The sequence below is a fragment of the Primulina huaijiensis genome, chromosome 11 (genome assembly GCF_012295235.1).
Source record: "Primulina huaijiensis isolate GDHJ02 chromosome 11, ASM1229523v2, whole genome shotgun sequence".
NCBI lineage: Eukaryota > Viridiplantae > Streptophyta > Magnoliopsida > Lamiales > Gesneriaceae > Primulina > Primulina huaijiensis.
Genome location: NC_133316.1, coordinates 18002937 through 18030779, shown reverse-complemented (window position 1 = coordinate 18030779; position 27843 = coordinate 18002937). Strand labels below are relative to the sequence as shown.

The following is a 27843-nucleotide window of genomic DNA, read 5'->3' as shown; positions in this document are numbered from 1 at the left end:
AACTCTAACATCACTCCAATCAGTCAGACATTAGCATATCAAGATGTTCAATGTTATCAGATAAAGTGTCAAGCATAGTATCCTACCAACTTCCGATTGACAGGAAAGTTTCCAAAAATGTTAAGAGTCAATCAACTTTTTAGAAGCTAAAAGAGTCAAAACTCTGAAAAGCAAAGAAACATTAAATGTTCATTTAATCATTGTACCATGAAAAGAAATTGACAATACCAACATGTTATGAGATAGTACAAATAATCATAATGTTTCCGACCATTAGAAGACTTTGTGTATAAATATTCAGATTTGGAATTTCAAAGACATCAATAACAAAGAACGAATACAAGATTCAAGCTTTCACAATCTGCAATATAACGAAGAAAAGATTCAAGCTTTCACAATCTGCAATATAGAATATCTCGTTCACACTTATTGTTTTAAAGAAATCAAGTTGCTCACCTAGCACATATATATTTGTTCATATCATACCATCAAAGATTAACTTGTGCTACAATCTCAACTATAGCCGTTTAAAGTTACCCATTGGAAAGTTTGTTATTTTTGGTGATCCAAATGTTCTCAAACAACCATAATTTATTGTGTTGAGTTACGACTAAGATTTTCGATTTAAGCATTGATAAAGCCTAATCAAAGTAGATTTGTACAAAGTTGCACTAATCAAAGTCTTTAAGTGAATTTCTTACTAAATAGAAGAAAGAGTGACGCATCCATAAAATCTTGCTCATTTAAGTTATGCATTTACTTCAATATTTATTTATATAGTCGTTATGTTAATGTTCTACTTGCATTGAATATATATTAAATCACTAGTCTAGTCGAATCATTTTCGCACTTAACATTTTTTAGTAGTCAGTTAAGTTTAGTCATTAAAAAAATTTTTAATAGTTAAGTGTTCAAAAAAAGGTTTTCATAGCTAATAACTATCAAAATTAACTCAATTTTTGCAAAATATTTTAATAAATTTTATTCGATCATCTTCTAAACTCTATTTTGATCCAATCAATCAATATAATAAATTTATATTTTTTGTTTGTACGTGTGAACTACTTGCTATATGTTTATCTTTTGATAATTATTATTTAATCCGAAACATTTTTTTTTGGTTTCTCATATAAGTTTCTCGATTCGTCCTGCTTTCACTTAACAACCATATTATAAAATTATTATTATACTGCTACAACAACTCAATTATAGTTTACACGACACCTACGCAGTGCTTAGACGTTTGCTTTATGTACTATGGACTAGCAAGCATTTGGCTTGCGTCCGTTGGCTTATAAAAGATACAATCTGAGATAATTGTATAATTTAAATATTTTAAATTTAAATTACACCATATTATTATTATTATTATTATTATTATTATTATTATTATTATTATTATTATTGTTTTTCAATAATCTTTTATTTTTTTATTGTATAATCTTACCGGTTATTATACGAGTGCGGAGCAAATGGGGCAATATAAATATATTTTTGTATCTCAAATTTCTGTTAATTCTCACCACATTTTAGGAGCCAAGCTACCTCGAAAAACAATCCTAATAACTTATTATAATAAAAAATACATGACTTTGGTTTTAATATTAACACAAAAATTTCTGTGAGACGATCTCACGGATATTTATTCGTGATATTGATCAATTATATCCATATTTACAGTAAAAATCAATATATTGAACATAAAAAAGTAATATTTTTTCGTGGTTAACCCATACTGCATAATCAAGTGATCATCATTATATTAATAACTATTAAGACGTCCACTTAATAACACATACAACCTACCGATATTTAGAAATAATATTTTCATTAATTTACTATCAAAAGGTAAGCTTAATCAATCCACGTTTGAGAAAATTGAGCTGGTGGAGTCTAAATTCAAGACGTTCAAAAATCTCGGTTTATCGAGGTCGAATTTGAACTCGAACGCTATTTTTTTTTTGAATTAATTAAAACATATTAATCAAAGTCAAGTTATTTTATTCTAACATGATTCGCGTAATTCTAGTACAAGTAAAAACCGTGTTCAATAATGTTAAATCAGGTGTTTCTTTTCAATGTTTTAATTAATTAATTATAATTGTTTTTTTCCAGATATTCTATAATAGTATGCCATTTTAGGAGACAGAAAGCAAGGAAAATGGAGACCATAGGAAAATCCTTGGTATTTTCTTCTTCCCTCTTCGCTTTCTTCTCAATCTTAGCTCACTCTTCCGATCCATGCCAACCGGAAACATGCGACGCCGCCATCGGGCTGCTAGTCAGGTTCCCTTTCCGCCTCGTGAATCGGCAGCCCCCCGGTTGCGGGTACCCGGGTTTTGACCTGTACTGCGACGGAAAGAACCGGACAATTATGAATCTTCCTCGGTCGGGCGAATTCAGGGTAGACTACATTGATTACAACGCCCAGGCCCTTTTGATCAACGACCCTGATTCCTGTCTCCCGAAACGGATCCTGAGCTTCAGTCTGTCGGGTTCTCCGTTCGCCCTAGCTTTCGCGAGGAGATATACTTTCTTCAACTGCTCTTCGAGATGGATGAACCACAGTTCGTCGTATCCGTATCCATTCGTGCTGTTGGATTGTTTGAGCGGGAGGAACTACACGGTTGTGGCGGCGAGGTCTCGGTTGTCGGCGGCGGATGTGCCACCGTCCTGCCGGAGTATTGCGAGCGTTTCGGTCCCGCTGCAGTGGTCTACTTCGCCGTTTTATTGGGAGTCGCCGGATTTGACGGAAGATCTAGAGCTGGTGTGGAGGGAGCCCGATTGCCGGGACTGTGAGAATCGGGGTGGGTTTTGCGGGTACACAGGTGGTCCGGGCCGTGAAATCGGGTGCTCCAGTTCTTCCCGATCCGGTGAGTTTCTTTGGTTTCCATTTTGGGTGGCAGCCAGGCATTATTGAAGAAATAAACTTTTTTTTTAAAAAAAAGAAATAAATATTATACTCCACGTTTTGCAATATTTCAGTATATACAAATTAATATCACATAATAATTTTAATTATACTAAAATTTACTTATCAAACATCCAAAATAAAAAATTAAAATATAATTATCCAATATATATTTTTTAATCAAGAAACATAATAAAAAGGGAAAAATATGATTTCATATTGGCCTAGTTGAGGTAAGAATTTGGCCCGGGTTGGGTTTATATTTATTTTTATAATTTTTTTTCCTTTTTTAATAAAGTAGACAAAAATGACATAAGACACAATATACTATATTTAAATTTATTTAATGAATATACAAGTAAACTTCTATATTTCCTACTCCGAATATACATTGTGCTAGGTTCATTTGATTCCCACTCAAATTTAACCGAACCGGGGGTTAATCGACTTGGTTTTTTGGATCGAATCGAAAATTTTCAATTGTATAATAAATTTTTTATATGAAACCGAACCGGGGGTTAATCGACTTGGTTTTTTTTGGATCGAATCGAAAATTTTCAATTTCTTAATTAATTTTTTTATATGAGTAACGAGATAATGACCTAATTAATTTATGTTGACTATACATGTGGCTACTACGTGTATGTGATTAAATAAAGAAATATGTATGGGTAGTTGGTGTTCATCACATTAAACCAATATTGTATGCTTCGAGATAGTAATTTTGATTTCTCTCTTAAAAAAGAACAGCGACTTTTATGTTTATCGATAAAAAAAAATTTGTGCACCGTCATATATTTAGAATGAGTCCTTGTTAACATCTATATGATTTTTATATCAATATCGAGATACATAAGGATGGCAAGGGGAGACGGAGTAGGTTTGCCATCTCTATCTTCGTCCATTCTCAAATTATATATACTTGTCCTCATTCCGACTTCTTTTAAGTTCGGAGGAGTGATCAAATCTCTGTCATCGTTTCAAAAATAGTAATAGGGCAACGGTTGGTTAGAGAATCTCTGAATCCGATATTACTATTGATATTATTAGGGAGTTAATAGTTATACTCAATTTTATGTTATTTGTTCTCCATTTCATGTGTAAAATATATGTAAAATTTATTCACAAATAAAATATAAATAACAAAAAATGAAGTGTAAATATTAATTCTTTTAATAATAATAATAATAATAATAATAATAATTATCGGGGTGGGATTGGAGATGTGGATAATATTCGTCCCGAGTTATTTCGGGGATTCAAAACATCTTCGAAGGAGAAAATCAGTCCTCAAACTCGCCCTGTTTTGAGTTTTATTGCGGGGCTCAGAGTATACCGAGAAAATTATCATCCCTAGAGATACACACCAATATACACATTTTCGTTATTTATTTTAAAATTTTTTTGATGACATATATTTTATATATCAACTTACTTAATCATCCCACGATAATATGTGTAGGGCTTCCAAGAAGTGCAAAATATGGGATCATAGTCGGAATCGGAATACCGGGATTACTATGCATAATTGGGCTAGCCAGTTACTCCTATGGCATGATCAAGGCTCGAACTCGTCCTAACTCCGACCATTCAGCAACCACAGTTTCTGAACCTCAGTCAGTGGTCCGAACCATTGGTGGTCTGGACATGCCCACCATCGCCTCGTATCCAAAGACCGTGTTGGGAGAAAGTGGTCGGCTCCCAGACCCGGCCAATGGCACATGTCCGATTTGCTTGTGTGAGTACCAACCTAGAGAGGCGTTGAGGAGTATACCGCCGTGCAATCACTATTTCCATGTTGGATGTATAGATGAGTGGCTTAAGCTCAATGGGAGTTGCCCGTTGTGTCGGAACTCGCCTCCCACCTCAACCGCGACCCCTACTTCCTCAATTTCATTATCATCCTCGCAGTCGACACCCTCAAATCACCGATAATAAACTCGGATTATACTAGGTATATATGATTTTTTCCTTGTCAATTTTAGTATAAAATGAAGATATTTACATACCACTGAGGAGTGAGGAATAATTAGATGTAAGATTGAATTCAAAATTTACACACACAGCCTCGAGTCAATGATTTTAGGAATGTTACATAGGTTTTGTAAATTTGTAATATATATTGTTTAGAAGTGGGACACTTGTTTGCATAATCTGGTTTCAAATTTTTGTAATCCTATTTATTTTATGTTCAATATTAAATATCGAGTATTTGTGCATATTTTTTCAAATTAGATATTCTGAGAAAGTCTTAACTTTTGTTTGTTTTTTTCAAACTTCTCAATGTTTTACAAAATATACATATTTTACACACATGGTATTGGAAATGTGTAGTATTTAGAGTGCGTTTTCCTCGACACCTTTAATCCCGAGGTAGGAGGCCTCGACACCTCAGTTCGGTCCTCGGCAATGCCTTAGCGTGGGCATTAAGACGGGAGTATTTGGTCTAAAAATTGGTGCTTAAGGTGTGTTAAAAATTAATCTTGATTTGAGGGCCAAAGGGCCAGAAGAAATAATTAAAGAGAAATATACAAGTTAAGCTATTTACTTCATTGATTAAAAAAGAAAGAAAGAAGGGTACATGGTGATAAGGGGAGTTGGGAGGTGAGGAAATACAAAACTGCTCTAGTTCTAGTCTATGATGTTGTCTGGGTTAGAGTCGATGACTTTTTTCATGTTCGGAAATTTACCGCTCTATCCTCGGGACGAAGACTAGCCTCTTGGATTGGTTCTTGCAGCCCTCGAACCCGATCTTCAAAAACATGAAAGCTTGGGGCCTAGGATCTGTTTGAACACCATGCTTTGCAGGATGGCTGCCCTCCTCTTCGTCCTCGCCCTTGTATGCCTCCAACAATATGTGGAAAGCAGCCGCCATCACCCTGGCAATGTTCGCCTCAACCCGAGCTGCCTGGGTCTCAGCTCGGGTAGCATCCATATTAGCCTAGTCATGTCCTTATGGGACGCAAGAAGACTATCTTGTTAGAGTAGGTGTCTAACGAGCTAAGTTGTGGCTTGAGATTTTTGGACTTTCATGTAAAAATTATTTTTATTTTAATAATATTTTACGATTTTATCTAATTATGTCAATTACTTTACATGTATACTTGATACCCCATAGGCCCACCAGGGTTAGGCTCAAACCAGATTTATGGAAGCCCATCACGGGCTCAGGTACTCTCCTATAAATACCAGGTTTGAGTGTTCAGTTCATGAATTCACTATATTGTTTTTAGCAGCACCCTTAGCTGCTCTCCCCTCATATCCTCAGTCTCTGACTTGAGTGTCGGAGGGGCTACGCTAGGACACCCTCCCAGCCCCCTTCTAACGGTCTTTTTCGTGATTTCAGGCTCAGAGCAAATTTGAAGCCTGCGTCTGGATAAGTGACACTTGCTGGAATCGAACCCTAAATTTTTCGTGAGTATCACTTGGCGCCGTCTGTGGGAACTTGAGTTGAGACGTAGAGATGGCATGCAAGAGAGGGAGTAGAAGAACTAACTCAGCATCATCACGTCCTCAGATGGGACCTGAACAATCTCGTCTTGAGACGAGACATGAACCACCTCGTCATGAGGCAGGAGCTGAACAACCCCTTCACGAGACAAGGGTCGAGCAACCCCGTCCCAATGAGAATGTGGGGAACTTGACCCTGAAACAGTTGGGCCAATTTATCACTCGGACAGTGGATGAGGCCATGAAGAGGAACCAAGAGTCTAGGTTTGCTGAGGAACAGGCAACTCACTAGAAGCGAGAGGAAAATGCTGAGAGCCACCAGAGCAGGGTTGAAGAGACACAGCCCCTCCCAAACGAGGGGAATATGGAGATGAGAGAGATGTGGAAAGAAATACGGATGTTGAGGCATCGGTTGAGAAGCAGAGTGCCGGCACCCAAGAGAGGAAGTCCTTTTTCACTTGTCATTTTGGAAGAAGTCCTTCCTCCAAGTTTCCGACAATCAAATGTGGGATAGTACGATGGACGTACTGACCCAGAAGAACATTTGGGAAGGTTTGAGAACGCAGCTCTGTTGCATCAGTATTCAGATGGAGTTAAGTGTAAGGTGTTTTCTGGGCACGTTGGTGAGGTCAGCCCAGCAATGGTTTAACACCTTGCAACCCAATTCCATTCAGTCTTTCGAGGATTTTTCTACAGATTTCTTGCCCTGATTTGCCAGCAGCATCTATTTGTGATGAAACAACAAGAGGCTGAAACTTTGCGGGAGTTTGTCCAACGCTTCAACAGTGCAGCGCTGGAAATACCGATGGCTGCCCCTGACATCATGATAAGTGCCTTTACCCAAGTACTGAGAGGAGGAGAATTTTTCAAATCGCTGGTCAAAAAACCTCCATCGAGCTATGATGATTTGTTAGCTCGGGCGGAAAAATATGTAAATCTAGAAGAGTGAAACTGACTGTTTTAATGAAGGAGTTCGCAAAACTGGCACCTGCAGAAAATAGATCAATAGATATTTTGTCATTCGAAATTTTCAATTTTCATTATATGATTAAGATTTGTACCCTCGATATATTGGCATAGTCTGATCTTCAATAATGGTTATGATGAGTTCACAATTATTTATTTAGTGAATTTAAGATCTACCAATTAAATAATAATGTTAGTAGTAGTGACTACTATATGTACATGGTTTTCATGGAATACTCCAAAGGGGTCTATAATTGATTAGATTAGATGAGAATTTTAATCAATGAAAAAAAAATCTTAATGGGATTATGATTATGAGTCCTAGTATAATTGAGTTAGTGTATTTTTATTAATATGTTATCAAAGGTTGATAACATGTAACATAACCATGTAAGAAAAATACACAAAATCCTTCTCTCTTACACAAGAAAATTTTCAGCCAACTTGAAATTTCGGTGATACAATCTCGACGCTAAATTGTTTAGATATCTAGTGTGATATAAGCGATGAACTCAATCTATGATTGTTGACCTTATTTCACGATTAAAAAATGTGAAAGATCAGTTCGTAGAGATTTACAAGAAGTACCAACTCCGTTAACCCCGAACTGGTTTGATGTTCATCGTTAAATACGCAAAGATAAACGACTCTAAACATCCTATGAATGTTTTAAATCATATGACTCTCATTGGAGGTTTTTAACGTCAAAACAAAAAATTTTAAACTTTCAATGTGCCTTATGTTTGAGAAAATTGTAATCCTACAGGCCTTGGAGGGTGTAAGGTTCACCCACCTCGAGTTCAGGGGAGGGTAGGCCCATCATAGGATTTTCTAGCTAAGGCCCCCATAGTACTAGTGTAGAACTCATTGCGCCGATGGTTGGGTAGAATCTCGTGTTGGTCGAGGAAATCATGGAGCCAAGGGATTGGGCAAGAAAGGCAGAAGGATGGAGGGGTTTCATGAAGATGTAATTATCTTTACACCCCATGTTAGAGCTAGGCATTCGATCTATGAATTTTGCAGGAAGGCTTGAAACCTATACAAAACACCCTGTCCTTTCCCTTGAGAGAATAAAACAAGTTAAAGATTAACAGTGTGTTTGGTAACCAGGATTTTAGAGAATTTCATGGGATTTGGATTTCAAAATCCTATTTTTACTGTTTAACAAGGTGATTCAAAAAAAAAAATTCGGATTTGTTTAGAATTTTATGGGATTTCATGGGATTTCAATGAGTATATCCAAATCCCATCAAATTTGATAATAATTGGTGGGATTTGGATTTTAAAAACATACATTTATTTTTTTTATCCAAATCCCATCAAATTTGATAAGATTTCTAAGAGTAGCTTAGTAAAATTTTAAAATTCCAAATTCGAATCCTTTTTTTTCCAAACAAAAAATGGATTTGTAAATACTATTTTTAAATTTTAAACCCAACACCTTTGAATTTTCAAATCCAATTCCAAATCCAAATTTATAAAGAACCAAACATACTGTAAGAGATTAATGACGAGATCGAGATAGCGAAAGAGGACAAAGGCTGAAGCCATGTATCTAAAGGAGTTCGGTTGCATTTGGTTAAGGGGGCACCCGGAAGTACCGACCTATGGCCTGGTAAGAGGTCGAGATTGTAAAACTGAGGCCTCGTTAGAGTTGGGCCTTGAAGAAAGTATGGTAGCCAAGGGGAAGGCAATGTGTTTGGTTGAAGGTTGTGGGTATAATGATCTCATGGTCATCAGGGATGCACTTGAGCCAACGGAGGGTTGCTCATTCTCAGGAACCTTCTTGGATGCTTGGGTATTCTACCATGATCTGGAGGAAGTAAGTAGGAGAGCTGAGTGTGGATGGGGGTAGGGGCTCAGATAGGGTTGGGATAGGGAGCATGAGGACGAGGGTTGGTGACACGGAAATAAGCAGAGGGACCGGGTCCATAAAAGCAAAGAGAGAAGTGGAGGGGCCGAGATCCGCAAAGTTGATCCTAACCGTTGTTGCGGGCTGATATGGACACTCACGGTAGCCTGGGGAAGTGACCGCTTCAGCTTAAGAAGTATAGAATCAGCCCATTAATGGTAAGCCTAAAGCATTTTATTGATGACGTCGGCATGTCAGACTTTTCCGCCTGAATTTGAAATGTGGATTAATGGCGCTTATGTTCGACCAATTGACTCATGTTGGGACAACGAGATCGTTACAGCCTCTCTCTAGCCCGACATGGAGGGGGACTAGTGATACTTCGATAGGTCATGGGGTCCCACAAGGTCGGACGTCCGAGCTAACAGACCGAGGGTGAACTCCTCAGCTCCCTTGGTTTGGAGTCATAAAAACCCTTGGAGGCAGAGATCGCCGTGAAGGGTAAGGTGGAGCAGGGAGTTGGATGGTGAGGTGCTTAGAGGAAGTTCGACCGAGGTAAGAGACTGAACTCCCGAGCTACCTAGTTCGAGCTAAGACTTTGAGATGGAGTATTGGGCCGATAGCCCGTGCTCACGAGTTCCTCATCTCTCGAGCTAGTTTCCTACGAATGGGGACTCGAGGATTTGGGTTTATGCCGTATCTTTAATAGGGGGTTGGCTATACTTACAACCCAAATGGAAACCGAGCGTTCCGTGGTTCAAAATGTCGAATCTCGTCGTGAATGAAAAGCATAGGATAAACCATCTCTGCCTCAATCGTTCCATAGATTTCCAATTTTTCATTAGAGTCAACCACGTTGGGGATATTTGGGATGTTTAGAGGTAGGAAAAAGAGGGAATGATCAAGAAGGATCTGAAAGATTTGGCATCAAATATTTCTCTAGATATGTATAAAGAAAGAGTCATGGATAAGGAAAAAATCTTGGACAAGGAAAGATTCAAAATTCAAAAGGAAAAAAATTCTCCCTATGATCTTTGATCGCCTAGGAGACTTTGCCTATAAATATAACATTTGGTGCAAACTTTTATTCATTTAGCAAATTACATATATTTGCACTTATATTTCTTATAGTTTTTTCTATATTTCGCGAGCTCATTGGCTGAATTGTATATGCCAAAGAAATATTTTCATTTAAATTTTCTTGTTCTTTTGTATGTATTGTGTGCAAACGGACAATTAAACCTCAGATATTTTTAGTTCACGTATAACGAAGCCATATATCTAAAATAGAAGTTTTATACATCTCTCTCGCAAACAACATGATTATTTTTTAAACAAATTTTATATATTCACATTTTGTAAATAAATTATATATCTATATTATATTACTAGAAATCTTTAATATCTGGGAAAGTGTTGGGTGCAATAATTGTCTCTGCTGGAGGAGTGATCGAACCATGATGCTTGAGCTGTTGTGCGGTTTAAAAAGATTTGAGTTGTACCATTACTACAAGCTATAGCTTTTGATAAAGCGTCAAGCGCTCGGTCCCATAATTGACATAAAAACCAAGGTCACGGGTTCGATTCTCATTGATTGCAAGGAGTGCAATTATTGGGAGAGATATTGTTGGGTGCAATAATTAACCCTGCTGGAAGAGCGATCGAACCGTGGTGTTTGAGCTGCTCTGCAGTTTAAAAAGATTTGAGTTGCACCATCACCATCAACTATAGCTTTTGGTAAAGCGACAAACGTTCGGTCCTATAGAAAACCACTGGAATCCCAAGAACAGGGCTTGTTATTTATAAGATATTTGTATGTTCTTGTATGGGGATGAGGGTTTTCTTGGCCCTTCACTGCTACTCATGGCTAACTTGTCGGTGCAGCTAAGCTTGGCTTTTCAGAGTGACTTTTCCTTGTAAGTTGTCAGCTCGGGGAGAACTATATTGTAGAATGAATTACCTTCCCGAATTCTCAAATGTCAATCGAAATGTATATTTATTTGAAGAAGTCCCTATTAATTTATTTGGGGTTGCAAATTGAATTTTTCGGTTTTACAAGCGTGTTGATGTGATGACTTAAGCGTCTTTAATATAATTCATTTTTTTAATTCATTTTTTTATGTTCAAATATTGATAATTATATATATTAAATAATTATTTAATGCGTATTAGTAGTTGATTAGTAAAGTTGAACAAACAAATTTATTGAACACGTTGAAAAAAAAGTGAACAATAATCAATAAAAGCTAGAATTTTATGGAGGGTTAAGATAATTAAAGAATCAAAGGAAGTCGAGCGGCAACAGTTGCTGCATAAACGACATAAAAAATAGTTCTGGTCTAAATACACTTCTTCATCAATCAAATATCTGCATTTGCTTCGAATGAAATTATTTCAATAAATGGTGTGGATATTCATCTGCTCCTCGTTATTATTTATAACAAACAACTTTAATTTGTACACATATATTCACCAATTTTGGATATTATGATTTTATAAATGTAATTTATTTTCAGTTGTAAAAATTTTGATTGTTTTACGTTGTGTTCAAATTTACTGAAATTATAGTTATGTGATATGGTTAGGGGTGGGGCAAAATACCGAACTTTCGGTATACCAAGGTTACCGTATCGAAAAATGCCGAATTTATTGAAATTTTTGGCATTTCGAAATTTTTGGTATGATATGGTGCCGATACCGAAATATTCGGTACGATAACGGTATTAAATATGAAATTTTCGGTATATATTGAAATATCAAAATAATATATATATTAAAAAATATATAATATTTTTAAATAATGAAGTTAAATTTTTTAAAAATATAAGTTATTTGGTATAAAACGATAAATATCGATACCGTACCAAAATAAAAAAATTAACTTCTATTTAGACTCATCGTGTTGGAATAGTCTAAATCAAAGTTCAGTGAAGCAACTCGACTCATAGTTTAGAAGTTAAACGGTTGAGAAGTTTTATCTCTGTCGTCTAATCTTATATCTAGCTAGAGGACTGGATGATGGGCCTCGACTTGTTAAAAAGTTGACAAGCTTCAGAAATCACAGGATCTCAGACATTGTTGCAATAATAGCCGATGAAGAAGTCGCACATGTTGCGGTTGGTGTTTATTGTCTTGATGAATTTGTTTTGTATATATCTTTCCTGGTCTTTTTGACTGTCTTGAGGGATTTGTTTAGTATTTGTGATCACTTGCATTGGAATTACAAGAGAAAGAATTTTTTATATATATTTTCGGTATGACGGTATATGACGGTATTTTACCGATATCGTACCGAAACTTCAGCATACCGAATTTTCGGTATATCGAAAAGTCGGTACGATAACGGTATCATTTTTCTCATACCGATATTTTCGATACGGTATCCGAAATTTCGGTACGGTACCACCTCTAGATATGGTCAAGTTTGTGTTAGGAACTAGCAAAAAACTATTAAATTAGTGAAATTGTAACTATCAAGTACTTGACTGAATAAAAATTGTGTTAAAGTAAAGCACATTCTATTACTTCGGCAATCAATGTAATTTGTAAAGTCCTATGTGGTTATTCTCTTCTTCAATTGTTGAAAAAATGAGTTAAACGAAGTTGTTTTACTTTGAAATCATACATATTTCTAACCTATTTTGCCTCCTTGGATTGGCCATAGACTTCTCATTTTTATGGACTACGACTTCAGTTAATGCTATCCTTTTACTTCACGCACATATTTTTCGGTATTTATCTATCTAGTACTTCATTTAATATCTGAAGTATATCAAAAAAATTATACTAGTGTCATTTGCGATATATTATTTATAAAATGATACATGACATACTAATAAGAATTAAAATCTATATGCCCTTTATTATTTTCAACAACTATATAATAAATATTAGTACTCTAAACATGTTGAAAGTTAATCATGCCCATAGTCTTAAGAATTCAAGAATTGTTTTAGGTTGATCAAGAAATCAATATTTGAAGTCAATTGTATGCATTGTACAAAGTTAAATATTCAAATAGTCTCAAGGTAATTTTAAATCCTACTATTAAAATTGCTTTGACAGACAATGCATTTAGTATCTTGTCATCAAATTTATTTATTTCTATAGGTAGTGNTAATTTTCTTAGTTTTAAGTTTTTACATGAAATTGGACTAAAATTAGGGATTATATTTTGGGGTTTTGGGATTTTTTTGGTATGTCAAAAGACTTTTAACCGTTATTTTAACTATTAAACTGATGAAAGAACCAATTTGGTCAAAACTTTGAAACATTTATGATTAAATGGGGAATGCCAAGCATTTGGGATATAATCGAAAAAGATCCAAATACCTGGGATTAAACAAGGTCTTTTCCGAAAGCCACACTATTAAAAGTGGCAAAAATTTGTGTGAGACGGTCTCACGAGTCGTATTTTATGAGACATATTTCTTATTTGGATCATCCATGAAAAAATATTACTTTTTATGCTAAGAGTATTACTTTTTATTCTGAATCTCGGTAGGGTTGACTCGTCTCACAGATAAAGATTCGTGAGACCGTATCACAAGAGACCTACTCTTAAAAAGGTTAAATTTTCGATTGCAAATCTTTGATGATCAAGACATTATAATAATTGAAAAATATGAGAAAAATCGGGGTATTTACTCATAGATAAAGGCAAATAACCAAAAAAAAAAGGAAAGGCATACAAGTGACATTTTTTAAAAAGTAAAAATTTGTTTATTTTCAAAGTTAGTTAAATATGAATCACAAAAATAAAAGTAAATAAAAGAGGTACAAATCATTGATGTGCGAAATATAATAATTGAGATTGAATATGATAACAAAATATATGTATTCATTCAAAAAAGATAAAAAAAGACAAAATAAAAACATGCGAGCAAGAGGTAAAATATTTAAAATTTAGAGATGAAAACAAAAGGTTTAAAAACATGTTTCTTGTTCAAAATTAATATCGTAAAACATGTTTTTTGTTCAAAATTAAAAAAATTAAAAGTTTAAAAAATGTTTCTTGTAAAATATTTAAATTTAGTGATCTAAAATCCTAGATCCACACGTATCATACATGTCTTCTTTATGTAAAATAATTATTATACATTGTCAACCTTTAAAAATTTACACATTATGATAAGATGGATTACGAGATAGTTATTGAGCTACAATAACTCGTTTCTTGAAATATTGAGTACCGATGAATTAAATCGAGTTTGATTTTTAAACTAAGCAGAAGAGAATCAAAATAATCTTTCGTAGAAAACGATTAAGCATTTTGGTAAAATATTTAAAAAATTTGTAAGTTGAATGTGTAATAATATTTTTGGTTGAAGCATTTTATCGAACTTGATATGCAATTTTTGGTATTTAAAATACACATAAAATGATTCAACAACACATATTAAAAACAGTAACAAGAATAAATAAATGCGATAAATAAAGAGACATAAATTTGTTTAAGGATGTTCGCAGATTAACAACTCGTACATCATCTCGTCTTCTCATTGGAAAATATCTACTAGAAGACTTTGATTTATAAGACTCCTTGTACAAATCAATTTCAACTTAGAACTTATCTATTGCTTAATTAAAACTCCTAGCACACTCTCGATTGTAGGCCGCAATCTCACAATCCGCATAATGTTTATCTTATGTCAAGACTACAAAAACAATCTTAATTGTTTTTGTATGAAGACCCACTCATCTAAACTTTGAAGCTCAACTTTGGTGTATATGTGTGGGTAATTGTGTGAGAATTTTTAAAGTGTATGTATATATCAAATGTATCTTCACACTTGGGCTTGCTCTCATTCTAACTAATTTCTTCATGTAACCTGTCCATATTTCAAATCCCATTAAAAATCTTGTATTTTATCTTCAAGATATTATATTTTTTGCTCCAAGAATGATATATAAGTTAGACACAAGAATATGAACGTTTGGAAAATTTCTGTAGTGTTTCTGATATTGAAACGGTCATTTCTGCATTATTGGCCACTTTTCCCGAGCCTAACTTATTTTGATGTCCGATGCCAGTTGGTCTCTTCAGCTAGACTAATCATTCAGTTGGGCTCTTCAGCTAGATAGAACCAAACTGATGACGTCTGCTGAAATCAGATTGTGAAGAACTAATATCTTCATCATAATTTATCAGCATCTTAAACTCCGATTCAGACTTCGACTTATTAATATGATTTATAGATCATTGTCTTAGTTTCGTAACGCATACTAAATCGTTTTATTTGGATAATTGAGCTATTCAGCCTGACCAAAATACCGCAACAAATACCGCAACTGCTCATGCCCAATTTATCCTTGCTGATAAGCCAAACTGATGAGCCTTGATGTCATTAGTTTCCATAAATAGCTTTTGATTTAGTCCAACTGATGTAAAATACATATACCAAATAAGGTTTTCTCTTCAATAATTTGGGTGGTTGGTCGTTTGCATCAGAGATCTGTGAGATATCATCAAATCACTATAGCTCGCCAAATTTTCAGTTTGGCTAAATTCGAATTTCAACTTTCATCTTAAATTACCAACTTCACACTTGAGTAAATATGTTATAAACACAATAACAATTTTTTAAATCATCAAAATCAAAATTATTAAAGTTTCTAAACCCAACACGAAAAAAATAAATAATTCAAAGAAACTCGGGCACCGAAAATCCGAGATCAACCTTCAAAAAATTTTCAGTTCCCATAATCCCTCGTAGACAATGGTCCGCATGAAAGCATAGAAATATCAAAATCAGTTCAAATAAATGTCTATTATCACAGATTCTCCACCACAAAATCGCAATATGAAGATTAATTAACTTCACAACTAGCATCATCGACATGAATTCAACAAATTAACAGCTCATTATAGAACCAATTACTCAGAACACTCAGTCAAATAAACGATAAAAAAATATGCTAAGAAACACAAGATTAACATAAATATTTTTTCTCTAACAGAGAAGTAAAAAACGAAAAATAGTACTTGAAGAAGCAGAAGTAGCAGATTGGTTAAAGAAAAAAAATCTAAGATAATGACCGAGTGATGTTAATTTTAATGTAAAAATTAGATAACTAAGAAGGAAAAATATGCAATCTGACATCAGATTTGGAGCTGTAAAAAAAGCCTTGTCTTGCGGTTCCTTGACATGTATCAAAACAAAATATAATGATGTAAATGGGCAGATCTTGGTGCATAAACAAACTGCCTTAACTTGTTTACTATATCATCCACATAGATTAATAAAGCCAAAAACACATCACCATGTGTGCGAACAAAATTGTCCACATGGGATTGAACGAAACCAATCTTGAGAAGGGTGGAAGGAAGCTTAGCAACCATTGTCGAAAAGTTTTTTGAGCCCGTATAGAGATTTTTGTAGATTACAAACAACATTAGATTACAAAGATTCCCCCTTTCGTTTATACTCAGGAGGAAGTGACATATACACTTCTTCAAACAAGTCACCATGCAAAAAAGCATTGTTCACATCAAGTTGCATCAAAGACCATCCTCAAATGGCGGCTAAAGCTAACAAAGTTCGAACAGTAACTAACTTTGCAACTGGTCAAAAAGTTTCAAGGTAATTCACACCTTGTTGAGTATATCTTTTCGCTACTAATCATGCTTTGTATCGTTCTACAGTCCCATCCGCTAGGAACTTGGCTTTGTATACCCACTTACAACCCACTGCACGCTTCCCTGGTGGAAAAGGAATAGTGGATCAAGTCCCATTGCTTTCTAAAGCACGCAACTCATCGGTCATGGCCTGACGCTATTCCGAATGTTGGAAAGCCTGAGAAAAGGTGTGAAGCTCATGAATAAATGAAATTCTGTTAACAAAGGTCTGATAAGGAGGAGATAGCTTATGGGTGCTAAGAGCCAAAGATAGGGGTGGGCAGTAGATTGATTGATTGAGCATGAGAAAGTTGCAAAACAATGATAGTCACTTAAGTGGCTAGGCTTGGTGGATACTCTTTTGTAACAAGTTTGAAGAAGTTGATTGGAAGCAAAATCAAGAACTGGTAATGACAGATCAATATGAGTAGGAATAACGTTTTCAGAAGGAACAAAATGTAAAGAAGAATCAGGAGGAGAAGATTGGTCTGCAAAAGGAAAAAACTTTTTCATGAAAAACCACATCCCAAGATATATAAACTTCATTATTATCAATATCAAGGAGTTTATAAGCCTTATAACCCATGGGATATTCAAGGAATAAAGATTTGGTGGAACGAGGAGAGAATTTGAACGTTGACTCAAAAGAGTGGAAACATAACAAAGGCACACGAATGATTTAAGATGAAGATAAGAAGGGAGTTTCTTAAACGTTCAAGCTGCCATCAATCTCACTATGGAGCGAGTAAATCAAATCGCCATAAAAAAGATGGACGAGTTTGACAGTTGGGTCGATGATATGTGCCATTTTTGCGTGTTTTTATCTTATCATTTCGTCACATTCATGCACGTGTCATGAGATTTCGTGTAAATTTAGTTATTTTTATTATATATTTAGGAATAAAAATTGTTTTTCATGTGTTTGGGTTGATTTGCAGGTGATATAGGCAAGAAAAATGGATTAATTCGATAAAGACCGCTAGAGAGGAAGAAAAAGTCTGTCCCAGCAAGCATATGAAGAAAAATAGACAGGAAAGCCGAGACAGGCGCGCTGGGGCGAAGAAATCTAACCGCCTTAGCATGCCTAAGGAAAGTTTTCTGTGTCACAAGCGTGTTGGGGTGGGTAATTCCATTAGCCATAGTGCGCACAAGAAGGAATAAATTCTCTATCGATTTCTTTCCGCTTTTTTGATGTTAACTACTTGAATACAGCCCTAGCNAAAAAAAAAAAAAAAAAAAAAAAAAAAAAAAAAAGAGATCAGTTTTATCACAAGGGTAGCAACCGCACGCAAGGAGAAAACACCAGGAGTCAAGGGAACTTGAAGATTCCGGCATTTTCGAGCAGTGTATCTTCTGTTATTCAATTACACTAGTATTTTTAGTTTAAGAACATTTATTAAATTATTGTATTGCACAAGTCAGCATGAATTCTAGTAGCTAAACATCTTTTATTTGGGATTAAAAGGGATCCTACCCCAAATCGTTGTTTGAATTAATTAAATACTCGACTTGTGCTTCATTCTTGATTATATTATTTTTTTATTTTAATTATTAAAGTCTAGATAACTTTGATAATAATTTATATTTTGAGTGAGTTTGAGAGAATAATTTATATAATCCGTGAATTTACAATTTAAATAGGCACATGAAATTGAATACACGTTGATAGTTGTAGTCCAATAGGTCGAAAGCTAAAGGAGTCTGTCGATCGTCTATGCAATTCACCATTGATAAATAATTAAAGACATTTAGTTATTTCATTGTGAAGAATTAGTTTAATGTATCTTGATAAAAAGTGTTAATTATTTAGAGAATCCCGTCAAAAGAAATGAAAAATGGTCGAGAGTAATTATCAAAATAACTAGAGGTAAGTGAATTGAAATTCTCAACAAATTTACTTCGTATTTTATTTTAGTTATTCATTTTATTTTGCATATTTAACCTTTGGACAATTTAGTTAAATTCTAGTAGTTAAAAAATCAATTCAACATATCGTTTCTAAATAATAGAAAATTGACAATAATATTTGTGTAATACAGTCTAGGTAGAACGATATCCGTATTTTTATATACTATACTATAACTTGCATCATGCACTGAGCTTGAAATTTTCAATAATTTTTTCTGTAGATTCATAGTGCAAGAAAAGCTGGATAAAGTTTTTGGCAACTCTGCTGGGGATTGTTAATTCACGATTTTGTTTTTAGTTTCTTTCTTCATTATCATTTTAATTTCTTGATCTGATACCCATCATTTATTTCAGATATCTCTTCCAGTGCATGGCAGAAGAAGACAATAGTAGAAAATCAAAAAGATAGAATGAACATGAACGAGCATGAGGAAGAGCGTAATGAAGAGCGACGTCGAGGAGCCAAGGTATATACCCATGCTAGAGTATGCACAACCTTCTTTGGATGGAACACGCCCAAGCATAGTGAGATCAACTGTGCAGGAAAATCAATTCGAAATCAAGCCAACTATCATCCAAATGATTCAGAATACGGTCCAATTTGGGGGAAACACACTAGATGATCCCAACACTCACCATAACAGATTTTCTTGAAATTTGCGATAATTTTAAACACAATGGCGTTTCTGATGATGTTATACATTTACTCTTATTCTTTTTTTTTTACTCAGAGATAAAGCTAAGGCTTGGTTGAATTGTTTACTTGTAGGTTCAATCACGACTTGAGAAGACATGGCCAAAGTATTCCTATTTAAATATTTTCCTCCATCGAAGACTATGAGGTTGCGAGCTGACATAACCACTTTCGCCCAGTTTGAGCAAGAGTCACTCTATGAAGCATGAGAGCCTTACAAGGATTTACTGCGATGATGCCCTCATCATGAGTTGCCTCTTGAGTTAGTAGTACAAACTTTTCATTATGGCCTGATTACTTCTAATCGCACTATGATAGATATTGATGCCTGTGGAAATCTGTTGAGAAAGACTACTGAAGAGAGATACGAGTTGCTGGAGGAAATGACTGCTAGCAGTTATCATCCTCAATATGAGATAAACAATCAGAGTAAGAGTGTGGGATTGCACCAAGTAACTTAATTTCTACTGTTACTGCTCAACTTGAGGCATTGAACAGAAAGATAGATAGTCTGAATGTGGGTGTTATGGCGATGCGCCTTCAAGAGATATTTTGTGACAAATGTGGAGGTGAACATTTTGATAAGGAATGTCAAGATGGAAATCCTTTCTACAGGAAATATGAGGCACCAGCGAGTCATGTGAGGACTCAAAACCGTCCTAGGAACGACCCGTACTCGAACACATATAATCTTAGATGGAGGCAATACTCCAACTTCTCATGGGGTACACAAAACAGTCAGAGTCTTCCACAAGGAGGATAGCAATATGGAAAGCAACTGATGTATAGATTAAGCCTAGAGAGGAAAGTCTAGTTTGGAACAGATGATGTCAAAAGTCATCTCATCTACTGAAACTAGACTACAAACCCATAATGCATCGATAAAGGGACTGGAAAATCAAATAAGGTAGTTGGCCAAGATGATTGCGAGTAGAGAACCGGGAACCTTGCCAAACAACGCTGAAACAAATCAAAAAGAGCAAGTGAAGGCCGTTGAACTGAGAAATGGAAAAGTTCTAGAACAAGAAGAGAGCGAAAAGTGAATGAAAAAGGATGAAGAAGTTGAAAGCCAACAGGTAAGCCTCCTAACTCTTTACTTGCACTCAGACATAGTCAAAAATTGTTATTCTTCCACCTTTTCGTGCAGCACTAAAAAAAGGCAAAGATTGATGCTCAATTCGGTAAGTTTCTTGAAATTTGAAAAAATTTCATATTAATATTCCTTTTGCTGAAGCTTTGATTCAAATGCGTAGTTATACGAAATTTTTGAAGGATATCTTAGCCAATAACAGGAAATTAGATGATCATATGACTGTGAACTTAATTGAGAATTGATCCGCACTTGTACAGAACAAGATCTCACCTAAGCTAAAAGATCCAGGGAGTTTTTTTATATTCTTTGCATGATTGGTGATATCGTGTTTCAAAAAGCTCTATGTGACCTTGGTGCAAGTATTAATCTGATGTTCTTTTCTGTGTTTAGGAAACTTGGTCTGGCAGAGCCGAAGTCTACAAGGATGTCATTGTAGCTGGTAGACAGATCCGTCAAGTACCCACGTGGAGTGATCGAAGATGTCTTTGTCAAATTAGAGAAAATATGTTCACTGCAGACTTTGTAGTGCTTGACATGGAATACGACTTGGAGATGCCCTGATTTTAGGAAGGTCATTTCTTGCAAAAGGCAAGGCTCTCATTGACGTCCAAGAAGGGAAGTTGAGATTAAGAGTGAGAGAAAAAGATATTATTTTTAATGTATTTAATGCCCTTAAACACACCAATGATGATTGCTTTAGAATTCACGTTTTTGATTCACTAGTTTGCAACTTTGTGCAAGACGTTGTGAATGATCCACTTGAAGCCACACTCACGAGTAAGTTGCATGAAGAAGAGCTAGACGAGATACAATCTGATATTGTGGCACACTTGAATGGCAACCTCCATGGAAGAAACTAGTCAAACTGAGACTACAAGACTTGGGAGATCGACAAGACTTGGCCCCTCAGAAGTCAAGTATAGAGGAGCCTAGCCTTGAGCTCAAACCCCTCCCTCCATATCTAAAGTACATATATTTAGGTGAGAATATTAATTTTCCAGTTATTATTTCTTCTTCTTCGATATATGCGATGGAGGGGCAAATTGTTGCGAGTTCTCAAAGAGCACACGAGTGCATTTTATTGGAAGGTGGCTGACATCAAGGGAATAAATCCATCGATTTGCATGCATAAAATTTTGATGGAGGAGAAGTATACACCTTTGGTGCAACCTCAGCGGAGTCCAATATGTCGAAAGCTAAGGGATACCATCGATTGTGCATACAATTTACCGTTGATAAATAATTAAAGACATTTAATTATTTCATTTTGTAGAATTAGTTTAACATACATTGAGAAAGAGTGTTAATAATTTAGGGAATCCCGTCAAAAGAAATGAAAGATGGTCGAGAGTAATGATCAAAACAACGAGAGGTAGGTAAACCAAAATTCTCAACAAATTTACTTCATATTTTATTTTAATTATTCATTTTTTCCCATATTTAACCTTTGGACAATTTATTTACTCAAATTCTAGTAATTAACAAATCAATTCAACATATCGTTTGCCAAAGAATAGACAATTGACAATAATATTTATGTAATACAATCTCCATAAAACGATATTCATATTTTTATACACTATACTATAATTTACATCGTGCAATTGCAATCATTTTTAGCTTGAACTTTTCAATAATTTTTCTTGGAGATTCATAGTGCAAGAAAAGCCCAATCAGTCGACTATCGGACCGTTGTCCACTTTGCGGTAATTCATGAGGATAATAAATTCAAGGAAATGTCAGATCTTGAGCATAAGATGCTGCGATGGGCTAAAACAAAAGTTATTTCTGAACTTTTCCAACAACGAGAATTCACCGAGATGGAACTGAAGGAGAGTGCCTTGCGTTACTTTATTCAACAAAAAAAGAGATAACTTAGTTGTTCACGGTCCAACAATCAAAGATGATGCATTTGTAATCAGTCAGCTGAAAATTGATGATCTCTCTGTCTATGAGAGTAAAATTGATGAGACAAAAGTATGTACTTTCTGCTGTCGAGGAAGCAACATTCGAAGAATTTATGATCTTGGATAAAGTCAAACCGGGAACTAGCTCGAAGATATTCAAGTTGAAGCTCCTGAAGACCATACTCTTGTTGAGATTGTTATGCTTGATAAAGAGGTTAACCTCTCCATTCAAATAGACTCAGAGGTCGAGATACTCACTACTGTGGAATAACTCCCTGATAATCCGAACGTAGATGAATTTGTTCTTCAGACTTGTGGTCAAGTGGATCAGTCTGAACCATTGAATTAACAAGCTCTTCCATCCTTTACGCAAAAACAAGTGCCGTCAAAAGAACTCCAAGAGATTCCTCTAATCTCTTTATATGAAGTGTTCATATTCTTATCCCAATTCGAATTTGATTAAAGAAAGACGGACCCCTCCTCTCCCATGCTTGAAGTTTTCGCCGTCCAAAAAGAAGAAGGTTGATGAATATTTGAACCCGGAATCATTGGCAACCACTCCTGCCAGTGAAAAACAGATTGAAAATTCGGTGCTCTCTCTTGTGAACTTGTCTGGTAAAGAGTTTTCCATTCACGATGAAGAAACCGCGCATGTCAAATTACTTGAAAAAATGGAAGATATGGCTGATCTGCAGCCATAACAAGTTCTTTCCCGTCCATGCCATTATTAAAAGACCAACCAGCGGTACTATGGCACACCAAGTTGGTCCTTTCTCCCCTCATTTGGATGATTTTTTTAACCAAAAGAGACTCTCCAGCAAAGACTCCATTCGATCATCTCATGTCTCAACTTATCAACATCTCTCAATCGGTGAATGACATAGAAATCAAAAACTATGCTCATCGGGTGTAGTTCAATAGTTTCAAGTCTCAAGTAGTCAACAACTTAAATTCTATTGAATCTCAATTCAGACTGACCAACGCCAATCGAACCCAAATAAAGAATAGAGCTGTTACCATGAACACAAAACTATCAGCTTAGATCTCTCTAAGTCAAGATCATATGGACACTGAGTTGAAAGCTCAAGTTTCTCAAATCAGACAATATATGGATTAGAAGTTCGATACATTGGACGAACAGTTGCAAGAAATTCTTGATTATATGCAACGTGGTAATGTTAAAAAAGAGGAAGAGATGTATCACAAAAAGATAGAAGTGTAGAAACGTCGAGGTGAGAGAGCTAGATACGAAGAATCAAATAGAATGAACGAAAGAAAGAGAAAGTAAGAAGAAGAAAGAAGAAATAGAGGAAGAAACCATATAAATAAGTTTCTATTTCTTTGTAGGTGTATTAAGATTTAAATTTTTCTACATCTGTAAAATGACATTCATCCACTCGTTAAAATTCATTCTTTTCAATCATCTCATATATTGTTTAAATGTTAATTTCTATACAAAAAAACAGCTTGATTTTGTCATCGTCAAAAAAGGAGAAATTTTTAGAAATTTCTGTTACCCTAATTTTTGGTTATCAACAAATAACAATATCAAGTTGCTCATTAATTGCGATTTCAGGTTTTCAGATTGTTGGATCATTACAAGTAGTTCAGACAAGAATATCAGAATATCAAGCCGTTTTGGCAAGAATGTCAAGCCACGTATTATATGAACTCTACCTGCCAGACATCATTTATCAAACTGACCGGAAGTACATGTGTTCAAACTATTGAATCTCAACTACACTGCAATAAATTAGAATTGCGTAATTTCAAAAAGGATACTGCAAGTCAAGCTGTTCAACATCTGTTCTATTTAGAATAATTACACGGTATCTTACCAAATCTTGAATGACAGAAAGCTACATATTTCAGACATGGTATGTCGGCTTTATGAAAAGCAAGGAGCTTAAAGTCTCCAAAGCACGAGGAATATTAAATGAGCATTTAATGATAAGTACGGAGAATGAAAGTGACATGTCCATTTTTTCGGGTAACAATACATATTATTATTGAAAAGTGAATCTGACCGTTGGAGCTTTTCAACTATATATGCAGATTTCAAAGATAAAAGATAAACTGAAACTATTGAAATATTTATTATTCTTTCAAAGACTATATATTTTCATGAACTTCAAGTACGCTCAAACTTTCAATCTCAATCTGATCAATTAGCACACTCTTATTATAATATATCAAATCTTAAGAGATTATTTTGTACTACACTACCAACTCAAGCTGTCAAGTTGATCTTAAGATTATTTTATTTTGTTTTCTGGTGAACCAATGGTTCTTAAACATTCAAATATTGTAAAGTGATTACTAAGAGTTTCAAATTAGGTAGTGAAAAGTCTTAACTGAATGGGTTGTTACAAGTCGTTGTAAAACCAAAATATTTTAGTGAAAAATTTTGTAAGTGAAACGGTGACGTAGGAGTTTTATTTCTTAACATCCATAAAAATATTTGACTCATTTCATTACTCACTTATTCTCAAGGCGTTTCTTGTTAACTCTCAGTTGTATCATATAGTTCATCACTAATCAAGTCGGATGACTTCCACACTTATTATTTTTCAATTTACACTAAAATAAATCTTAACATTCTCTCATGGTTTACCACACACTCTCTCTCACACATATATATAATATCACTCGAATGGTGCAGGTTGATGTAACACACAATTTCCCTTCATAAGTGCATTTCTATAAAGTATTATAAATATTAATGAACTATAGTAATGACTTTAATTTATATAAGTAAAGTGCTAATATATTTTGATCGATCGGTTCGGGCACCTGAGAAGGTGCTTCAAACACAATATTCTCAATGAGCTTCAATAGCTCGTGTTCTATGAATGTAAACACCGATAAATTAAATCGAGTTTGATTTTAAACCAAGCGGAAAATACTCGAAATAATCATTCGTTAAGAAAGCTGATCAGTTTGAAAGCCTTTTAACTTATGTGAACTGAATAACTGAAATAAGGGGGATCAGTTCGAGCTTTTATCAGTTCAGTTATGAAAAGAACTGAACTGATATCAGCTGAACTGATCAAATCAGTTTTAAAACAATAGTTAAACAGTTAAGAACACAAAATATATTTATGGATGTTCGGAGAGTTCAACTGCTCCTACGTCATAATTTCTACCTCCTCGGGTAGAATCCACTCGAAGAATTTGATTTATACAATACTTTGTACAAACCCACTTAGCTTAGGACTTACCCTACTGCCTAACTGAACTCCTAGCCTAGACTGAAGGCAGCACCTTCCAGCCAACACTTGTTTTATGTCTATGTGTTAAATACTACATACACAAATTTATTGTCTTTGTGCAAGACTCACTCAACTTATCAATACGCTTTATTTTCTGTATATGTGAGTGATGGTGTGTGTTCGTGTGTGAGAATGAATACAACACGAAAGTGTTCTCACACACACTGAGGGAAAAATTCTTCTAAACTAAGCTGATAACACTTTGAAGTGTTCCCTCAAATCTGGGCTGATTGCTTCTGTAAGCATATATGAGTTGAGTGTACCCTTCTTCTTTCTTCTGTTTTTCACACCCCTGTATATTGACGATCTTGGTATGCTATTTATAGAAGCAATGTGACCGTACATCAAGACTCATAAAATATGTTCGTTGCAATTTGAATTCCTTCCTCGAAATATTTCTATACTTTCTAACAGCCATTTTGGAACGTTTTGGCTTTAAGCTCTGCTGCAACGTCCATTATTGTCCTTTTACTGGACAAAAGCTTTTCCTCAATGCGCACAACTAGATTCCATTTGAATAAGCTTGTCGTGTTCTGCAAACTGATTGATTTCTAACTGATGTTCTGAACTGGTCAGTTGAACTGATCTTGAACTGGTTTGGTGAAATCAGTTTGCTCGTCAGCTGAACTGTTTCGCTGCTTCAGTTGAACTAGTCAGCTGGGCTCTTAATCAGCTGACCGGGCTTCTGAAGGTTTTCTACTGAACTACCTATCAGCTCGTCAATCAGTTGAATTGGCCTTTTGATATATCAGTTGAACTGGTTCAGTGTGGGCAATCAGTTGACACTTTCAACTTGCGTCTCGGTAGCTTCAGTTTTGGCTCGATAACTGATCAGTTTTAGTTTCTGCGCACTTAGGTAAATTCATTAGAAAAAAAAATAACAAGTTTTGTTAACATCAAAATCAAGATTGCGAACATGAAATATTCCAACATATTTTTTTATTTCATTAAAAAATTATTTTTATATCCTTTTCTTCAACTATAAATACATGTGAGTTATGACAAAATATGTATGAGTAAGCTAATAAAAATTGATAATTGATCTTATTAAATTTGAAAGAAAGAGAGAAAAAAAGTTATAGGAATATTAGATAAAAATAAGGATAATTTATTAATTTGAGATTTAACTTAGAGAAGATGAGTTGAATTTTGGGGTAAAATGGAAAGATATTTTGGTGTGATTTGACACACCTAAATGATTAGTATAGATCTTTAACTATTATATAATATTAATATAGATTACTGGGTAAATTGGATATAAATTCTTAAACCTAAAAATAAATTTATCCTAACTCCCTACACCCAAAAAACTTTGTTTCAACTCCCTAAAATAATAATAATGACAAAAAAAACCCTTATATATGTTGATTTTAATTGATTTTTACTGGGCTAAAAATAGTATCAGATCCTAAGTAAAATTATTTCAAACATAAAAAATTATTATTACTATGTAATTAAATGTTTGAGGAAGAAAATTTTCATAAATAATATAGATCCAAATCGAGGTTCGAGATTAATTATTTGTAGGGTTTATTCCAAAACTTTGGAATATTTGAAACAAGAAGATCTAACAAATGTTAGATATCAAGAAACAAGTGGAACTAATCAGAGTCTTAATATAAACTTATGATTCAAAATAATAAATTCTTATAAATAGTACCAGATTCCTCTAAACTCTCCGAAGATCTTAGAGAAATTCAAAAACAGTACAAAATTATGACAATATGTTGTATTATGTATAAAAAATGTGGAGAAAATACTTGAAAAACAGGAATAAATTATTGGAACATTAAAGAAGATTCAAACAAGAATTCAAATCTTAGAACAATCAAGTTCTAGTAAAAAGACTTACGAAGGAAGGTTATCATTATCCTTTGGTACTGAACATTTATTACACCAAAGGGGGAAGGCCAAATTAATGCCAAAAATCTTTAACTGGCGAAGAAAAAATGATCTATCTAATTAAAACTGTCTCATAAAATAAATTAATCTGATGACAAGTTTAGAATGATTGGTCTCGATGATCTCCAAGACCTTGCAGAATCTTTTGCAAATCTCAAGGTCGTAGATCTAAAGATGAACTCAACTGGGGGTGAACCACCTGCAATAATCTAGTCATCTTCTCATGAACCACCTAGAGAAAGTGTGGATCTCAAAATACAAATATGAGAG

At 34.7% G+C, this 27843-nt stretch overlaps 1 protein-coding gene, 1 long non-coding RNA gene and 1 pseudogene across 2 annotated transcripts; 1 reads left to right on the top strand and 2 right to left on the bottom strand.

Moving 5' to 3' along the window:
• The first annotated feature begins 2119 nt into the window (after positions 1 to 2119).
• Positions 2120 to 5064, top strand: LOC140987225 (putative RING-H2 finger protein ATL21B). Its single transcript, XM_073455656.1, has 2 exons — positions 2120 to 2873; positions 4374 to 5064. The coding sequence occupies exons 1-2, from the start codon at positions 2162 to 2164 to the stop codon at positions 4844 to 4846; spliced, it is 1185 nt and encodes a 394-aa protein (XP_073311757.1). The 5' UTR covers positions 2120 to 2161; the 3' UTR covers positions 4847 to 5064.
• On the bottom strand, positions 2943 to 3933 carry LOC140987226 (uncharacterized). Its single transcript, XR_012177088.1, has 2 exons — positions 3439 to 3933; positions 2943 to 3358 (listed from the first exon to the last, which is right to left on the bottom strand). It is a non-coding gene; the product is annotated as an uncharacterized lncRNA (long non-coding RNA).
• Positions 5065 to 19553: 14489 nt separating the features above from the next.
• LOC140989091 (small nucleolar RNA R71) lies at positions 19554 to 19652 on the bottom strand (annotated as a pseudogene).
• Positions 19653 to 27843: the final 8191 nt, after the last annotated feature.

Coding starts and splice junctions, on each gene's coding strand:
- LOC140987225 (XM_073455656.1), top strand. CDS start 2,162: ATGGAGACCATAGGAAAATCCTTGGTATTTTCTTCTTCCCTCTTCGCT. Junction 2,874..4,373: donor CTCCAGTTCTTCCCGATCCG/GTGAGTTTCTTT, acceptor TAATATGTGTAG/GGCTTCCAAGAAGTGCAAAA.